The sequence below is a fragment of the Tursiops truncatus genome, chromosome 2 (genome assembly GCF_011762595.2).
Source record: "Tursiops truncatus isolate mTurTru1 chromosome 2, mTurTru1.mat.Y, whole genome shotgun sequence".
In the NCBI taxonomy this organism is placed as follows: domain Eukaryota; kingdom Metazoa; phylum Chordata; class Mammalia; order Artiodactyla; family Delphinidae; genus Tursiops; species Tursiops truncatus.
In genome coordinates, this window is record NC_047035.1 from 15669841 (window position 1) to 15689518 (window position 19678).

The 19678-nt window shown below is 43.8% G+C and overlaps 1 protein-coding gene across 1 annotated transcript in view; it reads left to right on the top strand.

Moving 5' to 3' along the window:
• KCNK10 (potassium two pore domain channel subfamily K member 10) overlaps positions 1–19678 on the top strand; it is a 135828-nt gene that overhangs the window by 66557 nt on the left and 49593 nt on the right. The window contains exon 3 of the mRNA XM_019924270.3: positions 19553–19670. Coding sequence (XP_019779829.1) covers positions 19553–19670 — 118 coding nt within the window. The remainder of the gene's footprint in view (positions 1–19552; positions 19671–19678) is intronic.

Sequence of the window (19678 nt, forward strand, 5' to 3'; positions counted from 1 at the left end):
CAACCACTATGGAGAACGGTATGGTGGTTCCTTAAAAAACGAAAAAGAGAATTACCATATGACCCAGCAATCACACTACTGGGCATATACCCTGAGAAAACCATAATTCAAAAAGAGTCATGTACCACAATGTTCATTGCAGCTCTATTTACAATAGCCAGGACATGGAAGCGACCTAAGTGTCCATCGACAGATGAATGGATAAAGAAGATGTGGCACATATATACAATGGAATATTACTCAGCCATAAAAAGAAACGAAACTGAGTTATTTGTAGTGAGGTGGATGGACCTAGAGTCTGTCATACAGAGTGAAGTAAGTCAGAAAGAGAAAAACAAATACCGTATGCTAACACATATATATGGAATCTAAAAAAAAAAAAGGTTCTGAAGAACCTAGGGGCAGGACAGGAATAAAGACACAGACGTAGAGAATGGACTTGAGGACACGGGGAGGGGGAAGGGTAAGCTGGGACAAAGTGAGAGAATGGCATTGACATATACACAGTACCAAATGTAAAATAGATAGCTAGTGGGAAGCAGCCGCATAGCACAGGGAGATCAGCTTGGTGCTTTGTGACCACCTAGAGGGGTGGGATAGGGAGGGTGGGAGGGAGACTCAGGAGGGAGGGGATATGGGGATATATGTATATGTATAGCTGATTCACTTTGTATACAGCAGCAACTAACACACCATTGTAAAGTAATTATACTCCAATAAAGATGTTAAAAAATTTTATTATGGTTTACCCTTCACTGTTTCCTTCATAGGATGAAAGTGTCCACACTTTTGGACCAGGGGGCATCCTCTCCACTCTACACCTCTCAGCAGCACTGTATGTAGTGCTCATAAGAAACACAGTGTTTGGGAGGGTTTTCAGTGTGGTGTGTCCTAAGATGGAAAAATAATATTATTGTATCTCACCGATATTTTTATTGTTGTATGTGGCTGGTCAATGGTTTATCTGGTAGTGTCAGGACTCTTGGCTGGATTGAGTGAACCCCTCATAAAGCTAATCTGGAAGGTGTAATTCATGTTATTAATAATAAAAACAGAATACCTGGAACAGATTAACCCCTGTGAAATGCCTGGATAGCTTAAAAGGGCCATAGCTGGGGAGGGATTTTCCAAAGACTTAAACCACTTTTATGAGGTATCATAGGACTCCGGATGTGACAGGTGGGTCACCATCCCTGACCCAGATGCTGCTATGGAGGAGACTGTTTCATTCATTAATTCATCTATGCATTCTTTAAGTTGCTACGGAGCTTCTGTTACATCAGGTAACATGCTAAGTGTTGGGGATAGAAAAGATGAAGATAAAATACACCTTGAGCAAGTCGTGAACTTCTCTGTGATTCCATTTCATTATCAATAAAATGTGCCTAAAATCCCTCACCCTTAGGATATTGAGAGGATTAAGTTCTATAATTCATGAGAAGGGCTTTGAACTGCTCTTGGCACGTGGTGCACACTCAAAAAAAAAAAGATAGATATTGCTGCTGCTGTTTGTAGTATTATTCAAGGAGCTCAGAATTTCAAGCAGTGATTCTTAGTGGGGAGCAGGGGTTGCTTCCAGGGGGCATCTGACAATGTCTGGAGACATTTTCAGTTGTCACAGTTGGTGCTACAGATGTCTAGTACGTAGAGTCCAGGGACGCTGCTCAACATTCAGCAATGCCCAGCATATCCACTCATAACAAAGAATTATCCAGTTTCACGTGGCAGTAGATTGAGAAACCCTAGAGGAAGAGGCATATAAACCAATAACTAGAATTCATCGGAATGGAGCTATTTTTTCCCCAGTTTTATTGAGATATAATTGACATATATCACTGTATAGGTTTAAGGTGTCCAGCATAATGGTTTGAACATTTATTGTGAAATGATTACTGCAGAAAGTTGAGTTAGCATCCATCACCTCATGTAGATCCAATAAAGGGAAAACTTTGTTTTTCCTTGTGGTGAGAACTCTTAGATTTATTCTCTTAACAACTTTCACATATAGTATACAGCAGTGTTAACTATACTCATAAAGTTGTACATTACCTCCCAAGGACTTACTTATAATTGGAAGTTTGTACCTTTCCACCACCTTCCTCCAACTGGCCTTTCCCCACCCCCCATCTCTGATCTTTTTTCCTATGAATTTTTTAAAAAACATTTCACATGTAAGTGAAATCATACAGCATTTGTCTTTCTCCATCTGACTTATTTCACTGAGCATATCCTCAGGATCCATCCATGTTTTTGCAAATGGCAGGATTCCTTCATTTTTTTAATGGCTGAATAATTTTACATCATATATATGTAAAACTCACAACTTCTTTCTCCATTAATCTGTGGCCACTCAGGTTGTTTCCATGTCTCGTCTACTGTAAATGCTGCTATGAACATGGGGGTGCAGATACCTTTTCGAGTTACTGTTTTTGTTTCCTTTGGATGTGTTCCCAGAAGTGGAATTGCTGGATCATTTGGTAGTTCTGCTTTTAATTTTTTGAGGAAACGTCATACTGTTTTCCGTAGTGCCTGTACCAGTTTCCAACCCCATGAATAGTGCGCGAGGGCTCCCTTTTCTCCACGTTTTCCCCAGCGTCTGTGATCTCTTGTCTTTTCGATGATCACTGGAGTGGCACCCCAGTGAGGCAAACAGAGGTCAGGGAAGATTTCGTGGCCATTTGTCTCCTTTAGTCCCTACAACGATTCTATGAGGATAGTCTTTTGTGCCACTCGCAGAGGAGGAAACTGAGGCAGCAGGAGGTGAAGTTACATGCTCAAGGATACCTGATTAGTGAGTGGAGGATCTCAGATTCACTCCTGGGCAGTCTGACCACTGTCCTGTTCTCTTAAACACCACACATGGGAACAGAAACATGCAATACGGAAGGATTTCATCATTCAGGACCCACCGTGAAGGGTATCGGCATGTGGCGCCCGTTGAGGGAGGTGCAGGTGGTCCGTGTGCCTTGAGCTGAGAGGTGTGGGCAGGTGGTGGGAGATGAGCTTGGGACGGGGGCAGGGGCTGGATTTGAGGTGCCCAGAGAGCCTTGCCGAGCAGTTTGGGCTTTGTGCTGCGGGAAGTGGGGGAGTCACTGAAAGATTTAAGAAAGTAGGGACACGATGGAAACTTTCTTTGGAAAGGTAACTCTTTGAGCGCTGAGGATGTAGGGTTGGAGGAAGGAGAAATTGGAGGAAGTAAGACCAGTTCGGAAGCATATTGGGACCTCATCGGTGGGCCATGCTGAGACACAGTGAAGGGGCCACATTTAAGAGAGTCTGACAAAGCAAACTTGAAGACGACTCGTGTCCCGTTCAGCAAAGATGTCTGGAGTGCCTGCCCTGTGCTCCGCCTTCCTTCCTGTTCAAGCAGAGGCCATGTGGGTCGGGGGAGCCCGGCGAGCGGCACCCACACTCTGGAGTTAATCTTTTTTCTGCCCGTGGGCTGTGTGACCTGGGTCAGAAAGGGAGTCACCCCAGGCCTCAGCTTCCCTTCTGTAAAATGACGATTATGATAATAGTGTCCACTTGTTAGGGAGGTCTGAAGATTAAACAAAAAAGCTCAGCTACTTTGAGCTATTGTGATCGCTACTATTTATTTGTTAGGGAAGGCAGGAAAAAGAAATATAGAGAACCCCTAAATTATTATTATTATTTTTTAGTGAAACAAGTAAAGTGTTTATTAGGAGGAAAAAGAGTATGTGTGGATAGACACATGGGCAGACTCAGAGAGTCGTGCCCTCATGGTAGTTTGAATCACCTATATGGGGCATTTCTTCCAGGTTTCCTTTGGCCAGTCATCTTGCTTTGCCTGGTTCTGAGTCCGTATTTGGTATATCTCAGGGTCCTCCCAAGTGTGTGCACGCATCTCTTAGCCAAGATGGATTCTAGCGAAGAGGCCTATGGGTAGGTTGACATCACTCCCGTTTTGACCTCCAAGGAGCCTTTCTGCACATGTGCAGTAGGGAAGGTCTCCTCGACCTCGACAATGAGAAATATGTGGTCTCTATCTTTTTTCTGGGCAGGGCTCAGCCTCTCCTATTGTTCTCCTGATAAATATTATCTTTATCTTGGAGTATCTGTCCACAGGGGACAAACTCCAGCTGCTCAGCCTGGGGCCCATCTATCTCCTGCCTCAAATCCTCCCTGAGAGACATAGACCCCGAGAACTCTTTATTGGGAAGAAGAAGGGCAAATGTCTGTCTTCTGTACCTTCTTCAGGCTGGCACGGGGCTCATAGACCCTACCTAGTTGGGGTCACGGAGCTCTGGCCCTGTCTCATTAAGGGCCCCAGCATGACTTCCATTGTTATTTCAGCAGGATATGCTGTGGGGAGTAGAAACCCTCTAAATTATGCGCATCCTGGGGTTCCGCTAAGGGAAAAGAGAAGAAAACTCCTGAAATGCACTTTGGGGCTTCAAATCCTAAATTTGATTTGCTTCGACTGTTAAAGTGTAAAGTCCCCTTCGCAGAAATGACTCCCCTGAGTGCTGAGTTGGGCTGCTAACACCATTTGCTGTGTTGATGTGGCTTGAGCCCAGGGAAGTAACCTAGCAGTTTTCTGTGTCATTTAGAGGCTTACCCTGCCACCTAGATAATCATCCCAGCTTTGATGGGGACGCTTGGCCTCAGATCTATTAGGCAGACACCGGGGCTGGCTCCATGATCTCTGTTCAGCCTGACTGTTCCTCTGTGTGGTTTGAAACACATATTGGAGAACCTCAGAGACCCAGAAGGCTCAGGCAGCCCCAAGGAGTGGGTCACTCAGACAATGGGATGACCAGTGACTCCAGAGTGTGAGTGAGTGAAAGGGCCTGCATCCTCCAGGCCTGTTTGCTATTTATCCCTCAGTGAGGCACGTCCATCTTCTAGTGTGGTGCCCTGGGGCAGGCTGATTAACCTGAACTGGGCTTCAGCAGTTCAGTCCACAGAGGACACAGAAGACCCATTCATCTCTGGAATCTTACCCTTGAGACTCCGTGAGAGAGTCTGCAGATGACAGTAGTAGGGAAATTTCCTGCAGAGCTGTTGTAATAATAAAAAATGGCTACCACTTATTGGTTGTGTACGTTCCTCTAGGCATGTTCTAAGTGCTTCAATCCTTGAATTCATCTAACCCCTGCAACAAACCTACAGGTAGGAGCTATTGTCATCATTCAATTTCATGGATGAACAAATAAATTCTAAGAAATTAAGTAATTTGCCCAAGGCCACACAGCTGATAGGTGGTTAAACTGGGATTTGAGCCTTGGGATGCCAGACTCCAGAGCCCATACGTCTAAGCACTGTGCTAGACTGCCCACTTGTGTCAACGGTCAGTACCCCCTACGCTACGTCTGAGCCTTTTCTTAAAGGTTTTACCCCAAGGAAAAGATTGGAGGGAGAAAGAGAAATTTTTAGGGAAATGTGGGCTGACACGGTACCATAGCACTCTAAATATGGACTGTTGTGTTTTCAAAGAAGGGAGTGTCAAGGAGGGGAAAGAGCACGGACATTGGAGTCAGATAGACTTGGTCTTTAGCACTCTTAAACCTAAGGCTGCTTTTCCTATGATAGGGATGGTGCAGTCCCTCTTCATTCGGAATAATGGGAGGAGGGAGTGAGTTAACCCACGTAAAGTGCTCAGCAGAGTATCTGGCATAGAGTTGGCATTTAGGAAACACTATTTCCCCCTGTCCAACTTTCGTCTCCAAACATCTTATGGAAAAATCCCAACAAACTTTTTTGGCCAAACCAATACATTGAATAGGTTTTTTTTTTTGTTTTTTTTTTTGTTTTATTTTTTGCGGTACGCGGGCCTCTCACTGTCGTGGCCTCTCCCGTTGCGGAGCACAGCCTCCGGACGCGCAGCCTCAGCGGCCATGGCTCACAGGCCCAGCCGCTCTGCGGCATGTGGGATCCTCCCGGACCGGGGCACGAACCCGTGTCCCCTGCATCGGCAGGCGAACTCTCAACCACTGCACCACCAGGGAAGCCCCTGAATAGGTTTATGAAGTCGCAGTTTCCATCAACTCAATTAGGCAGTCACTCCATCCCAAGAACTCCTTTACCCTCCATGCTCTCACAGGCCACAATTGCTTCCTTCCCTGCCCCCAGTGCAGTTGTTTTAGAAACTTCCCACATGACTCATCTTGGAGAAAGCAATAAAACATTCAACCTCTGTAACCGCCAAGGGACAAAATCATGAGGCTTCACTGACTGACAGGGGAGGGAAGAATGCTTCAGCCTGCGTGGATGAGGGTCCGTAGTGGTCATGTGTCAGGTTGTGACTTTTTATGTTGATGGGTAGGATCTTTGCCACTGGTTTTCACCGTATGATCGCTTAGGGATTTTTATCCTTTGCTAATAAATGGTTAGAGTCTTGGATCCTTTGCTCAGTACTGGGGCCTCAAGATGTATTTGATGGATACTGTTTGACACCACTGATTAAGTCCTGACTGTGTGCAGGCTTGGGGCAAGGCAGTTTACATGTGTTCCTGAACCTCATTTTCACTCCCCATTATTCCAAGCGGTAGCCGCTGTTACTGTCCCCATTTACCAAGGCTAGGTGTCCTGGTTAAGTCCTCACAACTAGCTAGTGGCAAAAGTGGGCCTGGAATCTGGATTTTCCAACTCCAGAGCCCATGGTCTCTTCATCGTGCTCTATCCCTGGCTCGACACAATGGGGCCGAAGAGTGTGTAATTGTATCAGGACAAATTCCTCCTAAGGGAAAATCCACTTAAACCACAGAATGGGAAAGCTCCTTCCTGAGAGTCAGTGCTTGCTTTCTGACACAGATTCCCGTTCTCCTTCTCCCCTGGATTTTTAACGCTCCCAGCATATGGAGAGCATCCGTGCCAGGGCCAGGTGCTGAACTGTGGGCCTCTGGTATAGTGACTCACTTCACTGCTGGCGGAGGAGTTAATTTGTCTTTGATGTTGTCATGGTGACTGAAGCTGCTATTCTGCAGATAAAGGGAAGGCCAGAGATCTTGAGCTGTCAAGATTTCTCCCCACAAGCAGGAGATATTGGTTAATTTGCATGACCCATGAACATGTCCCAAGGCTGTGACATTTACCATTCTCTTCTGCCAAACCCCAAATCACTCACTCACTCACCTGCTTACTCACTCCCTCATTCATTTATTAATTTGACAAATTTATTGATTTACTCAATGCTAAGTACTGAGGCCATGATGGTGAATAAAAGGCAGACACGGTCCCCGACCTCTTGGAGCGTTTATAGCTAGGATGGGCAAACATCCCAGCTTTTGTGGATCTGAAATATTTGTGAACAGTGGCCCTTTTCCTCTCAAACGTGGTTTGAAAGATAAATTATATGGTCACCCTACTGATTGGTAGTGGGAGAGGCAAACCTTATGCATGTAATCAGAGAAATAAGTGCAAATAAAACCAGATGAATGCTGCAAAGGGATGGGGGAACTAGAGCTGTGAGGCACGTGAACAGACCTGATTAGTAGGACAGGGGTTCTGGGCGGAGGGAGCTGTCAGGCCCCTGTGGGTGGAAGGAAGCCAGGATGTCTGGGAACTTGAGAGAAGGGGAGTGTAGGTGGCTGGAGGTCCATTAACAAGGGGAGATTGGTAGGCATTTAGGTTGGAGACAGGCAGGGGCAACACCCTGCAGGGCCTGATGCTGGATTTTATCCTAAGAGCGCTGGGAAGCTCTGGCTGTATCAAGCAGCAGGGTGACGTGATCCGGTCAGTCCATTGCCATTTTGGTCCCTCATAGAAGCCCAGAGTATAGCAGTGGTAGTTATGAGCTGGGTTTTAGTCATCCGTTCATCCATTCATCAGCTAAACGTTCATGGAGTGCCAACTGTGGCACTTTGCTAAGTGTTATGCTCCGGATTTCTGAACTGATTTATCCTCAGAGGTGCCAAAACTCAAGGCCTGGAAGAAGCCTTCGTGGGCCCTCCTGGTAGCATCAAACACTCACATTTGCCTCTATGCTTATTAGACTCTATTAGCTAGTCATCATTTTCTCACCTGTCTCTTTCCCAGGATTGTGAGCTTTTTGAGGTTGAGTCTGTGTCTTTTATCCTTGTATCCCTGATGCCTGGCACAGTGGCTGGCCCATAGAAGTTGCTTACAGTTTGAGAAATGAATGAATGGTGCTTGTGTATCTGTTTTGGAGACCAAGAGCCCTTCGTTTATTTATTTTATTTTATTTTGGCTGCGCCTGAGGCTTGCAGGATTTTAGTTCCCTGACCAGGGATTGAACCCAGGCCACGGCAGTGAGAGCACCGAGTCGTAACCACTGGACCGCCAGGGAACTCCCCTTTCATTTAGAACCTTCACAGAAGCAAAGCAGAAAGTGATTTTGTTTCTGTGCTCTAGAAGACCTTTCCTCTCGCTCTGGTTGTCAAGAGTACTTCTTCGTGTTCTTTATGCATGAGCAGATTCCCTCGGTGTCCATAGCCCCAAAGTTTTACTTATTTAAGAACGTAATGATTTTAAGGAAAGGATGGCGCCTGAGACATCCGTTCAGCAGCCAGTGGAAATCCTTGCTGTGAGTGCGTGCAAAGCCAGATGAGCCTTCTCCTTCCCTGCCCTGAACCCTCCCTTCCTCCAAGCAGCCTTTTGTGCAGGAAGTTTGGACCGCAGCCGAGGCAGCAGGTGACCTCTGGTGAGCGCAGGATCGGCATCTTTGTGCCCAAAGATGCAGCTCTGGCAAGTTGAAGCAACTCCCCTGGCTGTTGCCCTGAAATCAGAGGCACTGCCCTTTCTTCAGTGAAGTGGTCATGCAGAAGATTGTTCAATGTGTGCAAGATCGGGCTTGCAGCCCCTGGCCTGTCTCTACAGGCTTACACTTCATTATTACTATTGTTTTTATCCCTGGGGTTGTTGAGTCCATCACTGTTTAGGGAAGAAGATCTAAAGCTTTTAAGCCAGAAATTAAAGAGCTAATGGCAATTGGCATGATACTAGAAAAATGAATTTGCAAATGAGAAGTCAGTGTTCTTAAAAAACTCTCATAAAAATAAAACAAAATCCAGAAATGAATGCCACGGTGTCGGTGTCTGCATTTATCTACAAATGTGCATGTGTTTGCTCCTCATTGAAGGTGAAGCAAAAATCTCATTTAACAAGATTTATTTTTTTATTTTTAAAATTTTTATTGGAGTATAGTTGATTCACAATGTTGTGTTAGTTTCAGGTGTACAGCAAAGTGAATCAGTTATACATGTACATATAGCCACTCTTTTTTAGATTCTTTTCCCATACAGGCCATTACAGAGTATTGAGTAGAGTTCCCTGTGCTGTACAGTAGGTCCTTATTAGTTACGTATTTTATATATAGTAGTGTGTATATGTCAATCCCAATCTCCCAATTTATCCCTTCCTCCACCTTTTCCCCCTTGGTAACCACACGTTTGTTTTCTACATCTGTGACTCGTTCATTTAATAAGGTTTTGGTGGTGTGTGGCTCGTACAATTATTTTCATTACTCATAATCAGTTGTATTCATTTTAGTAACTAATATTTGCTGAATGCCTGTCATGAAGCAGGTGCTGTGTTAGACCGATGATTAGAAAAATAAAAGAAAAAATGATGCAAGACGTCTACTTCCTGTCCTCCAGAATCCATTGTCTCTCTAGCTCACTTACACGGTATTTCCTGTGGCTAGGCACTGCTCTAAATGCTTCATGTTTATTGTTATTTAGTCTTTACAATGATCCTTCGAGGTAAGGGTAAGCAGCTGGGGAACAGAAGTTAGATAAGCTTAGGTGACAGGTAGAACTGGGATCTGGACACAGGCAGCCTGGCTCCAGAACCCACGCTTTTTCACCAAGATGCTCTACTCCTGCTTGGGGAGACCGACGTGGCTTGGGTAGTTAAAGTCCAGTGCGACTGGTGCCAGAAGACAAGGAAACACTCAGGCCCTTATTCACGGAGCAGGAGTCTCTGACTCAATCTGTGGGACCCCCATTCTCCTGTGAGAAGACTACAGAGAATAATAATTATCTGTTGGTTGTGCTCTAGAGGGACATGGCTTTGCATCTTCCCATAAGGTGTTGAACTGGGCCAATAGATTATATTTAAAACCACAGTACACGATGTATCATTCAGGTCTGCAGTTGAGAGTCGCTTATCCGTATCTATTGAGAACATGTATTTTCCCTTCATTCTTGGTAGAAATGGGCGGAAGAGACGGAAAGCTTGTGGATGAGGGTTAGCCTTACTGAGGAAGGGAGGGTTTAACCTTTTGTTCTTTGAAAAATGAGGATCAGACATACAAATTCCTATTTCCCTATATTGTCCTTTTTCAGGTGGAAGAAAGTGACATAACAGATGAGCGTTAGAAAAAGGGTTTGCAAACTGGAGAGAGAGCTGAGGTGCTGGTAGAAGGTGCTGATACATTTTCTAAGGGGCGCAGGAAATGAAATATTAATTTGGGATTAATATCCAGCACTCAAAAGTAAGAAAGAGTCCAAGTGAAAAGCTACAATGAAAACAAGATAGCAGAAGCATCGTCTGTTAAATTTCAAGCTGTCTCCAATGCAGTGACGATGGAAGGAATAGTCATCTTGGGTTTAGCTCACAGCAGTGAATCAGAATTCCTGGAGCTTCTTTTGTAGCCCAGTAAAAAAAAAAATTTTTTTCCCCAGAAATTGGGTAAATTCATCTTTGATAGGAATAATCTCAAGTGCAGAGAGAGCAGTGCATACATCAAGCATTCTCCTCAGGACCAAGGTGATTTTTCATCATCACTTGGCAGATTTGGTAGAGGCTGAGTCCAACCTGAGACGAAAGGACGAGTTAGTCACTCTGAAAGTTTATTGGTCTTATCAGAGCACACAGATATATCTCTGCTTCCTTAGTGGACTTGATGCGTTAAAATGTCTCTTATTTCATCCTTCCATGTAGTCAAAGAGACAGAAAAAACGAATTCTACATTGTAAGGCACAATTTGGAAGGTAGGAGGTCTCCTGCCAATATGGCTTGGTCCCATATGACAATGTTTGGCTACATCAGTCATTAGTGTATACCCGGGTGCTAAGGAACTGAGTTTTAGAACATTTTCTCCCCAAAGAATTAACTAGTGGTAGCAAGGAAAGCTACCTTCCTCAGACCATAGGCTCTGGATGTGCCGTCTAGCTCACCTTGGGTTTCTCTATCTTATTCTTCAAACAAATTCTCCACTCACGCTGTCCAATCTGCAGGTGACCTTCACTTTACGTTTATAACCAGGTCGTAAAGCACCCCCCGGACAGAGGAAAGGCTAATGGGGGTGGCTCCGGGTTTCCTCTCTGATGCCCTCCCACTGTTGTCTGAAGTATGTATATGATGTGGCTTTGCACTTGGACGTGAAGGAGCCCCGCCCCCTGCCCCCAGCCCCAGCACGGTCACTTCTGCTGCTGTGAAATATTTATATGTGAAATGCTTCTGAAGCAGGAGAAATAAAAAGCAACTGCGGTGAACAAATTAATATCATACTTCCACTTCTCACCTGAGGCCCTTCCGCAACAAATGTGTGAGGCGAGGGAAGGATGCTGCTACCCTGTTGTCAGGGTTTTGAGTCATTAGGGGCATTTGTGAGTTGTAATGAATGTGGTCTGCCAGTTGCCCTTCTCTGTCTCCCAGGGGTTGTGGCTTTCCTTCTGTCCATTAATGGCTGAAAGTATGCCCGCTTTGAATGCATTTATGAAGCCACTTTCCACCACGACCCCCTCCTCTTGCCTCGACCCCTGGCTAAATATCTCCTTCATAAATCCTTTTGCTGACTGTGCCCTCTCGAGATTAAGAACGTTGTAGACCTAGAGCCACCTTTGTGCCCTCAGATGAGGTCATTTCCCTTTGTTCCCGTAGTGTGAGCTGTTAGTAAGAGGATCATACATCCTGTCTTATGCCTGTCCTGCAGTTCAAGCATAATCGTGAACAAGACCCTTTTCCCTCTGCAAGTGTCCTGGTTTGGACAGTAAATCAAACCATCGCCATGGTTATTAGCGTCCGTGTATATGGTGCCAATCGGCTGCGTTCTTCAGTCTCAGACACGCTGAGTGATCACCTCTCCACCTTTGCTTGTCTTCCTTTTTGGTGCCATGTGAGGAAACAGAGAAACAGATTGTCTCACCAAGTACACAGATCATAGGAGAAAAGCCACAGACAGTTAGTGGTCCCCTGTGGGCCGTCATTCATCCCAGAGTAGCGCTAACACTCATGATGGTATCTTGTGCTGCCCGAAACAGTGATTTATACAACCCAGCATTGCCGCATGGGATGACAGCACCAGGAATTTGGTGGGGGGATCTTCGAGGGCTCTTTATCCCCTTCTCATTTTGGGAGAGGCTGCAGTTTCTCTGTTATACCTTTCTGGTGGTCCTAATGCAGGGAGGGAAGGAGGATAGAGGAAGCAGGAAGAAAAGAGATCCTTTTATTTATTTATTTTCCAGGTTTATTGAGATATCATTGACATATAACATTGGGGAAGTTTAAGGTGTACAATGTATTGATTTGATATACTTATTTATTACAAAATGATGACCAGCATAGCATTAGCTAACATTGCCATCATGTCGTATAATTACTATTTCTTTTTTTTGTGGTGAGAACATCTAAGATTTATTCTATCAGTAACTTCAGGTATATAATACAGTATTAGTAACTGAAATCACCATGCTATACGTTAGGTCCCCAGAACGTATTCATCTTATAACTGGAAGTTTGTACCCTTTGACCAATATCTGCCCTCCCCACCCTCTAGCCCCTGGCAATCTCCATTCTACTCTCTGTGAGAAACAGATGTTTAAATTTATTTTTATTGGAGTATAGTTGATTTACAATGTTGTGTTAGTTTCAGGGGTACAGCGAAGTGAATCAGATATATATACATATATATATATATCTCTCTCCATTTTTTTTTCAGATTCTTTTCCCATATCGGTTATTACAGAATGTCAAATATAGTTCTCTGTGCTATACAGTAGGTCCTTGTTAGTTTTCTATTTTATATATAGCAGTGTGTATATGTTAATCCCAATCTCCTCATTTATCTCTCTCCCCTACATTTCCCCTTTGGTAACCATAAGTTTGATTTCGAGATCTGTGATTCTGTTTCTGTTTTGTAAGTAAGTTAGAAACAGATTCTTTTAGACCTTACCACTGTCACCAACTCTTCCTCCTCCTTCTTTATTTTTTAAAAAATAGGACAATCGTTATATTTCTTTGTGTTGGACTACTTTCTTATGTTTGTCTGTATTACAAAGAAATAATTGCTTTCCTCTCACACCTCTGGGAAGACCATGTGCCTACATTTATTACTGTCGTTTGTTCACTCATTTCTTATTTTTTTTTAAAGCAATCTTTTTTTTTTAATGTATTTATTTAATTAATTTATTTATTTTGGCTGTGTTGGGTCTTCATTGCTGCGTGTGGGCTTTTCTCTAGTTGCGGTGAGCGGGGGCTACTCTGTGTTGCAGTGCGCGGGCTTCTCCTTGCGGTGGCTTCTCTTGTTGCAGAGCACGGGCTCTAGGCGCACGGGCTTCAGAAGTTGGAGAACTCAGGCTCAGTAGTTGTGGCTCGCAGGCTCTAGAGCGCAGGCATAGTAGTTGTGGCTCACGGGCTTCGTTGCTCTGCGGCATGTGGGATCTTCCCAGACCAGGGCTCGAACCCGTGTCCCCTGCATTGGCAGGCGGATTCTTAACCACTGCACCACCAGGAAAGCCCCACTCATTTCTTATTGATTGAAACATTCATTTATGGATCGTTTACTGGGTAGGAGCTGGAAGTTCTAACTGACAGGCTAAAAAGGAAATTCAAAAAGGGGTGGAATTAAATTTTCAAATGGGACCCTCTTATCTATAGTATGTTTTTCCTGAAGCTTGAAACTCTCACATGACATGTAGTTTAGTTTTTTTCTTTTTGATCCTCAGAAGACCTCTCTGAACTTGGTAGTGGTTGATCTTGTAACTGAACACGTGATGCTCATTAAGTCTGAGATCGTGGCTTAAAATGATGCTGATGTTGGTTGAACCTCTACCCTATAACTGATCCTTTAAGCCAGACTGTACATGACTCAGTTTCGTCATTTCATTATCTACGTGCTTGGACACTTCTAATGGGCTGGCTTATCTTCACTTTTGCAGCCTGAATGGAGAGAAAGAAAAACAAACAAACTTAAAAGCAAATGCATTTAATTTTAAAAGGCTTTACTTGAGTTCAAACAGTTAAGATTATTAGAAAATACTTTAGAAAATTAATAATGTTAGAAGTATGAATTCAATCAGAACTATTGAGTTAAAAACGATGGTGTTGGTTCAAGTGATAACAGTCCATTTATACTGGGTTTCCCCTGTAGGTATGTAACCTGAGTTTGTTAATTCATTTTAATTCTGCTTGTTTGCTGGAGTCTTTCTGATGTATATGATCTAGATAGAATCAAGCCTCATTCCTGGGGTTGGGGATCCTCTAAAGTCTTACCAAGAGGTTGGTGACTTGTGAGAGGCCTTATTTTTCTCCTTCTCACTTCTGGTTTTAAATCACATTCTGGCCCACAGTGCCCATAACAATCCTTATATTTAAAACCACTTCCCCAGGGCATTTGCTTGTATAGCCCACTTTACTGAAGATTTGGGGGAGCGAGAGAGGAATTTATATCACACATATGAAGCAAGTTAAAACTGGGTACTAGATGGACCTGCTTTTCAGAAGTCTTGGGCATTGCTGTAACTGAGCTCAGCTGACACTTTGTCTCTTTTGCTTTCCTTTCTTCTTTTTTGGGGGGCTTTCTCTGCCTTTTCTCTGTTCCCTCCCTTTCAGGGTATAAAATCAACCTTTCTCCATTTTTATTTATTTATTTTTAATTTAAAATTTAATGCTGAGCCATTAAGCTCTCACCAGCTCCAGCAGCCAAATAAAGTTTGGTGCCCCCATGGACATGTTCAGGGAAGTAGTCTAATTAGAAATGATCGCTTGTGAGGTCCCTTCTGTCTAAATTCTTGGACGATGACAAGACCTCTCCCTCATCTCTGTCTGGAGGTGAGCACAGGGTGGGGGAGGATGAGTGTGTTCTGGGTACCATATGCAGAGGAAAGGGCAAAACCGTGGCTTTGGGCGAGTCAAGACTTGAATTCTGACTTCTCCACTTCCTGGCTGTGTGACCTCGGGCAAGTTCCTTAACTTTCCTGAGCCTCTTTCCTTATCTCGAAAGAGCGATAATATTCCATAAAGTTCTTGCAAGTTGTAGAAAGGATAAAATTGAATAACACACAAGTTGTGGAAGGGATAAAATGGAAGAACACTTCTAAAACACCTGCCTCAATGTAGACACTCAACAAATGTTAATTTCCTTTCCTTTCAACCGATAGACACTTTCCTTCAGGGTTACATATGTAAACATTAAATATTTATAAATTGCATAATTCAAAGAAAAGAAACTTGAAAAGGAATCTTACTTTGGATTTTTTGATGAAGCAAATAATTATCCCTGCCTGTCTTTGCTGCAAATCTGCATTTTTATAGGCAGCAGTTGGTCTGCTTAGGATATTTATGTGTAATTCTCAGCACAGTGAGACCTGATTGAACCCAAACTCTTTTTGCAGCTTCATAGAAGTTGTAAATATTAGGTATTGATGGTGTGGTCTGTGGCTACCTAAGCGACTGGGGCCTGGAGCTGTCCCTGAGGTATTATTTCCAGGTGGTCCCATCAGAGCTGAATAGACTATGAGGCTATAAACACTAGTTAAGGCCTGTGGCTTGGTCTGATGGCGCTCAAAGTATAGTGACAATGGGTATTTTACCAGCAGAAAGGACTTGGCATCTGTCTTTTCTCTAAAGCAGAGAATTGCATAACCCCTGATGAATAAGTGATCCTTGTAGATTAGGCCGATTTAAACCACAGGCAAAGACACATCCCATGCAGCTGGATCTGAAATTCTGGGGTGCCAGGGTTTATGTTAGAAACAGTGGCCAGTATAATATTTCATGTTCTTAGAGGCAGGAAAGAATAAACTAAAGACTTAAACAAAAGAGCTTTTTTCTTTTGTCCAGTAAGTTGTCTAGGGGGTTTGCAACAGAAACCATATGTGGCCCACAATTACTATCTGACCTTTTCTGGAAAAGGGTTGATCCCTGGTTTAAAGAGTTTGAAATATCTCAGATCAATGAAGGCAAAATGTTACTAACAATGATTGACTTTTTCATTTGTAATCTAATTTATGGCAACCACTGTCTGCTTGTTGTTTTTTGTTGTTGTTGTTGTTTTTGCGGTACGCGGGCCTCTCACTGTTGTGGCCTCTCCCATTGCGGAGCACAGGCTCCGGACGCGCAGGCTCAGCGACCATGGCTCACGGGCGCAGCCGCTCCATGGCATGTGGGATCCTTCCGGACTGGGGCACGAACCCGTGTCCCCTGCAGCGGCAGGCGGACCCTCAATCACTGCGCCACCAGGGAAGCCCCTGTCTGCTTGTTTTAACAGAGCTTTATGGGCATTATTTAGGATGAATATAATCCCACTGCAATATTTAATTGTGTCTGGCAGTATTCACATGGGGTTATTACGATTTTGTCCAGGGAATGGAGACTCTAGAAGTAGCTCATATTTCTGTCACCTCCGTCTGAAGCCCCTACCTTCCTCACCACAGCTCACCTGATTGAAATCTCTTGCTACCCTCTCCCCTGGCCTGAAGGAGTTTGGCAGGGTGAGCTCAGGAAGGGCTGTTGAGGAATTTTCCACCTTATTCTGTGCATGCTGAGAGTAGGGAAGGATTTCCAGCAAGGGAGTGTGTGATCAAAAGCCCGTTAAATGTATGGGTGCAGAAGCGTAAGTCCTGGGATGGAGGCATTTTGTGGAGGCTACAAGGTACAAACTGAACCTCCTGGAAGAAATGGGGCCCAGATTAGACCCTGAAGGGTGGGCACCTTGGTGGGAGGGCAAAGCAAAGTTCCAGAAGTATGAGGGGATGTCTCATAGCGTTTCCTGCCCAGGGCTGGAGGCTTTTATAGTATAGTGTGAGATGAGGTTGGAGCATCAATGTGGCCAAGGCACTGGGAATTTTAAGGTGTATGGAATTCCAAATCTGGTAGCCAGTGAGGAGTCATTGTTATTTATTTTTAAAAGGAGCCGTGTGTGTGTGTGTGTGTGTGTGTGTGTGTGTGTGTTGGGGGACAGTGAAATGACAGTCACAAAATTGTCAACTATTTGTTAAACCCTGACACAGTGCTGGGCGTTGGGCTCAGCGTATGACATGAATCATCTCATTTAATCCTCACAACGACTCTGTGGGGGAAGGCATTGTTATCTCCAGTTTGCAAATGAGGAAATTTGGGCTTAGAGAGGTTAAAATAACTTGCCCACTCTCTCGCTTTGTCACAGTTTACCCTTCCGCCTCCTCATATCCTGAAGTCCATATATACACTACCAAACATAAAATAGATAGCTAGTGGGAAGCAGCTGCATAGCACAGGGAGATCAGCTCGGTGCTTAGTGACCACCTAGAGGAGTGGGATAGGGAGGGTGGGAGGGAGGGAGACGCAGGGGGGAAGAGATATAGGAACATATGTATAACTGATTCACTTTGTTATAAAGCAGAAACTAACACACCATTGTAAAGCAATTATACTCCAATAAAGATGTAAAAAAAAAAAAAGATACATTAAAAAAAAAAATAACTTGCCCAAGTGTCTGAGGTGATTAACGAGCAGAACCATGACAGTCTGACCCAGGAGCCCAAGCTCTTAACTCCTGAAACAAGCTCAGTGTAAAACATTCCAACAAAACAGAAAAAAAGAGAGTGAAAAGGAACTGAAACCCTGCCTCCCGGGAGTGACCACTTTGGGTGCCAGTCCTTTTAGACATCTTTCTATGTATATGCACAACAAGATGTATGCGTTTTGCATAACTTCTGCCAGGATTGGGTAAATCCTATGTCTGCAAATTTTACATAAATGGCAACATACTATATATGGATTTTTCCCCCCAATTTAAAACTAATTTTCTAATTTTAACAAGTGGATGTATAGTGTTAAAAAACAAAATTCAGGGACTTCCCTGGTGATCCAGTGGTTAAAACTTGGCGTTTCCACTGCAGGGGGCGTGGGTTCCATCCCTGGTCAGGGAACTAAGATCCTGTGTGCCACACGGCGAGGCCAAAAAATTAAAACAAAAACCAAAATTCAACCGAGTAGATTTGAAGATCTAATGGGCTTTATTCAATGATTTATGAATCAGGCACCATCCCATATAGCAGCTAGAGGGGTCCTCCCAGGGATTGTACAAAATGGAAGGTTTTTATAGGAAGAGAGTGGGGCAAAGGAGCTATTATCAAAAGAAAAGAAAGGATTATATTTTAGGTCAGGACATCTTTGGGGGGAGAGGGGGGAAGGAATAGCAGGGGTTTTAGCATGCACATTACCTCTTTTCCTCTGGGGGATGGAACAGGTCCATGAGACAGGCTGCCTCATTGGTGCTGACCAGAAAATTCCAGACTGGTTGATTAAGATTACATTTCTGGATAGACCTAGAAAATATTATATTTAGCGAGGTAACTCAGACAGAGAAAGACAAGTACTACATGATATCATTTATATGTGGAATCTAAAGATAATACAAATGAGTCTATATACAAGACAGAAATAGACTCACAGACACAGAACACAAACTTACAGTTACCAAAGGGGAGAGAGAGGGAGGGAGGTACAAATTAGGAGTATGGGATTAATAGATACAAACTACTATACATAAAATAGAGAAGCACAAGGATTCAGCACAGGGAACTATATTCAGTATCTTGTTATAACTTATAATGGAATATAATCTGAAAAACAATAACTAAATCACTTTGCTGTACACCTGAAACTGACACAATATTGTAAATCAACTATACTTCACTAAAAGAAAAGAATAAATAGTAAAAAAAGATTACATTTCTGGGGAAGGTCGTAACTGCAGTAAAGTCAGGTATCAAGTGCAGGTTTGATACCATGGACTTTAGCACAAGTGGTACCATTTGGGCCTGTGCTTTTCTCTGTAACAATAGTATTTCATCATATGACGGTACCCTCATCCACATAACCAGTCCTTTATAGATCATTGCAGGTTCTGGAGCAAGGAAATCTTAGTAAGCTTTTTTTTTTATAAACTTATTTTAAATTGCTTTCTTCTCACACCTTTGGGAAGATCATGTGCCTACATTTATTACTTTAGTTTGTTCACTCATTTCTTATTATTTTTTAAAGCAATCTTTTTTTAAAAACGTATTTATTTTATTTATTTATTCTTTTTGGCTGCCTTGGGTCTTTGTTGCTGCACACGGGCTTTCTCTAGTTGTGGCGAGCGGGGGCTACTCTGCGTTGCGGTGTGTGGGCTTCTCATTGCGGTGGCTTCTCTTGTTGCGGAGCACGGGCTCTAGGCACGTGGGCTTCAGAAGTTGCAGCACGTGGGCTTCAGTAGTTGTAGCACGCGGGCTCAGTAGTTGTGGCGCATGGGCTTAGTTGCTCCGCGGCACGTGAGATCTTCCTGGATTTATTGGCAGCCGATCCTTAACCACTGCGCCACCAGGGAAGCCCCTTGGTAAGCTTTTTCACTGAACCTCATGCTTTCTCACTTTCCTTGCAGCATGCTCTTGACGCTGACAACGCAGGAGTAAGCCCCATAGGAAACTCTTCTAACAACAGCAGTCACTGGGACCTCGGAAGTGCCTTTTTCTTTGCTGGAACTGTCATCACCACCATAGGTATCAAT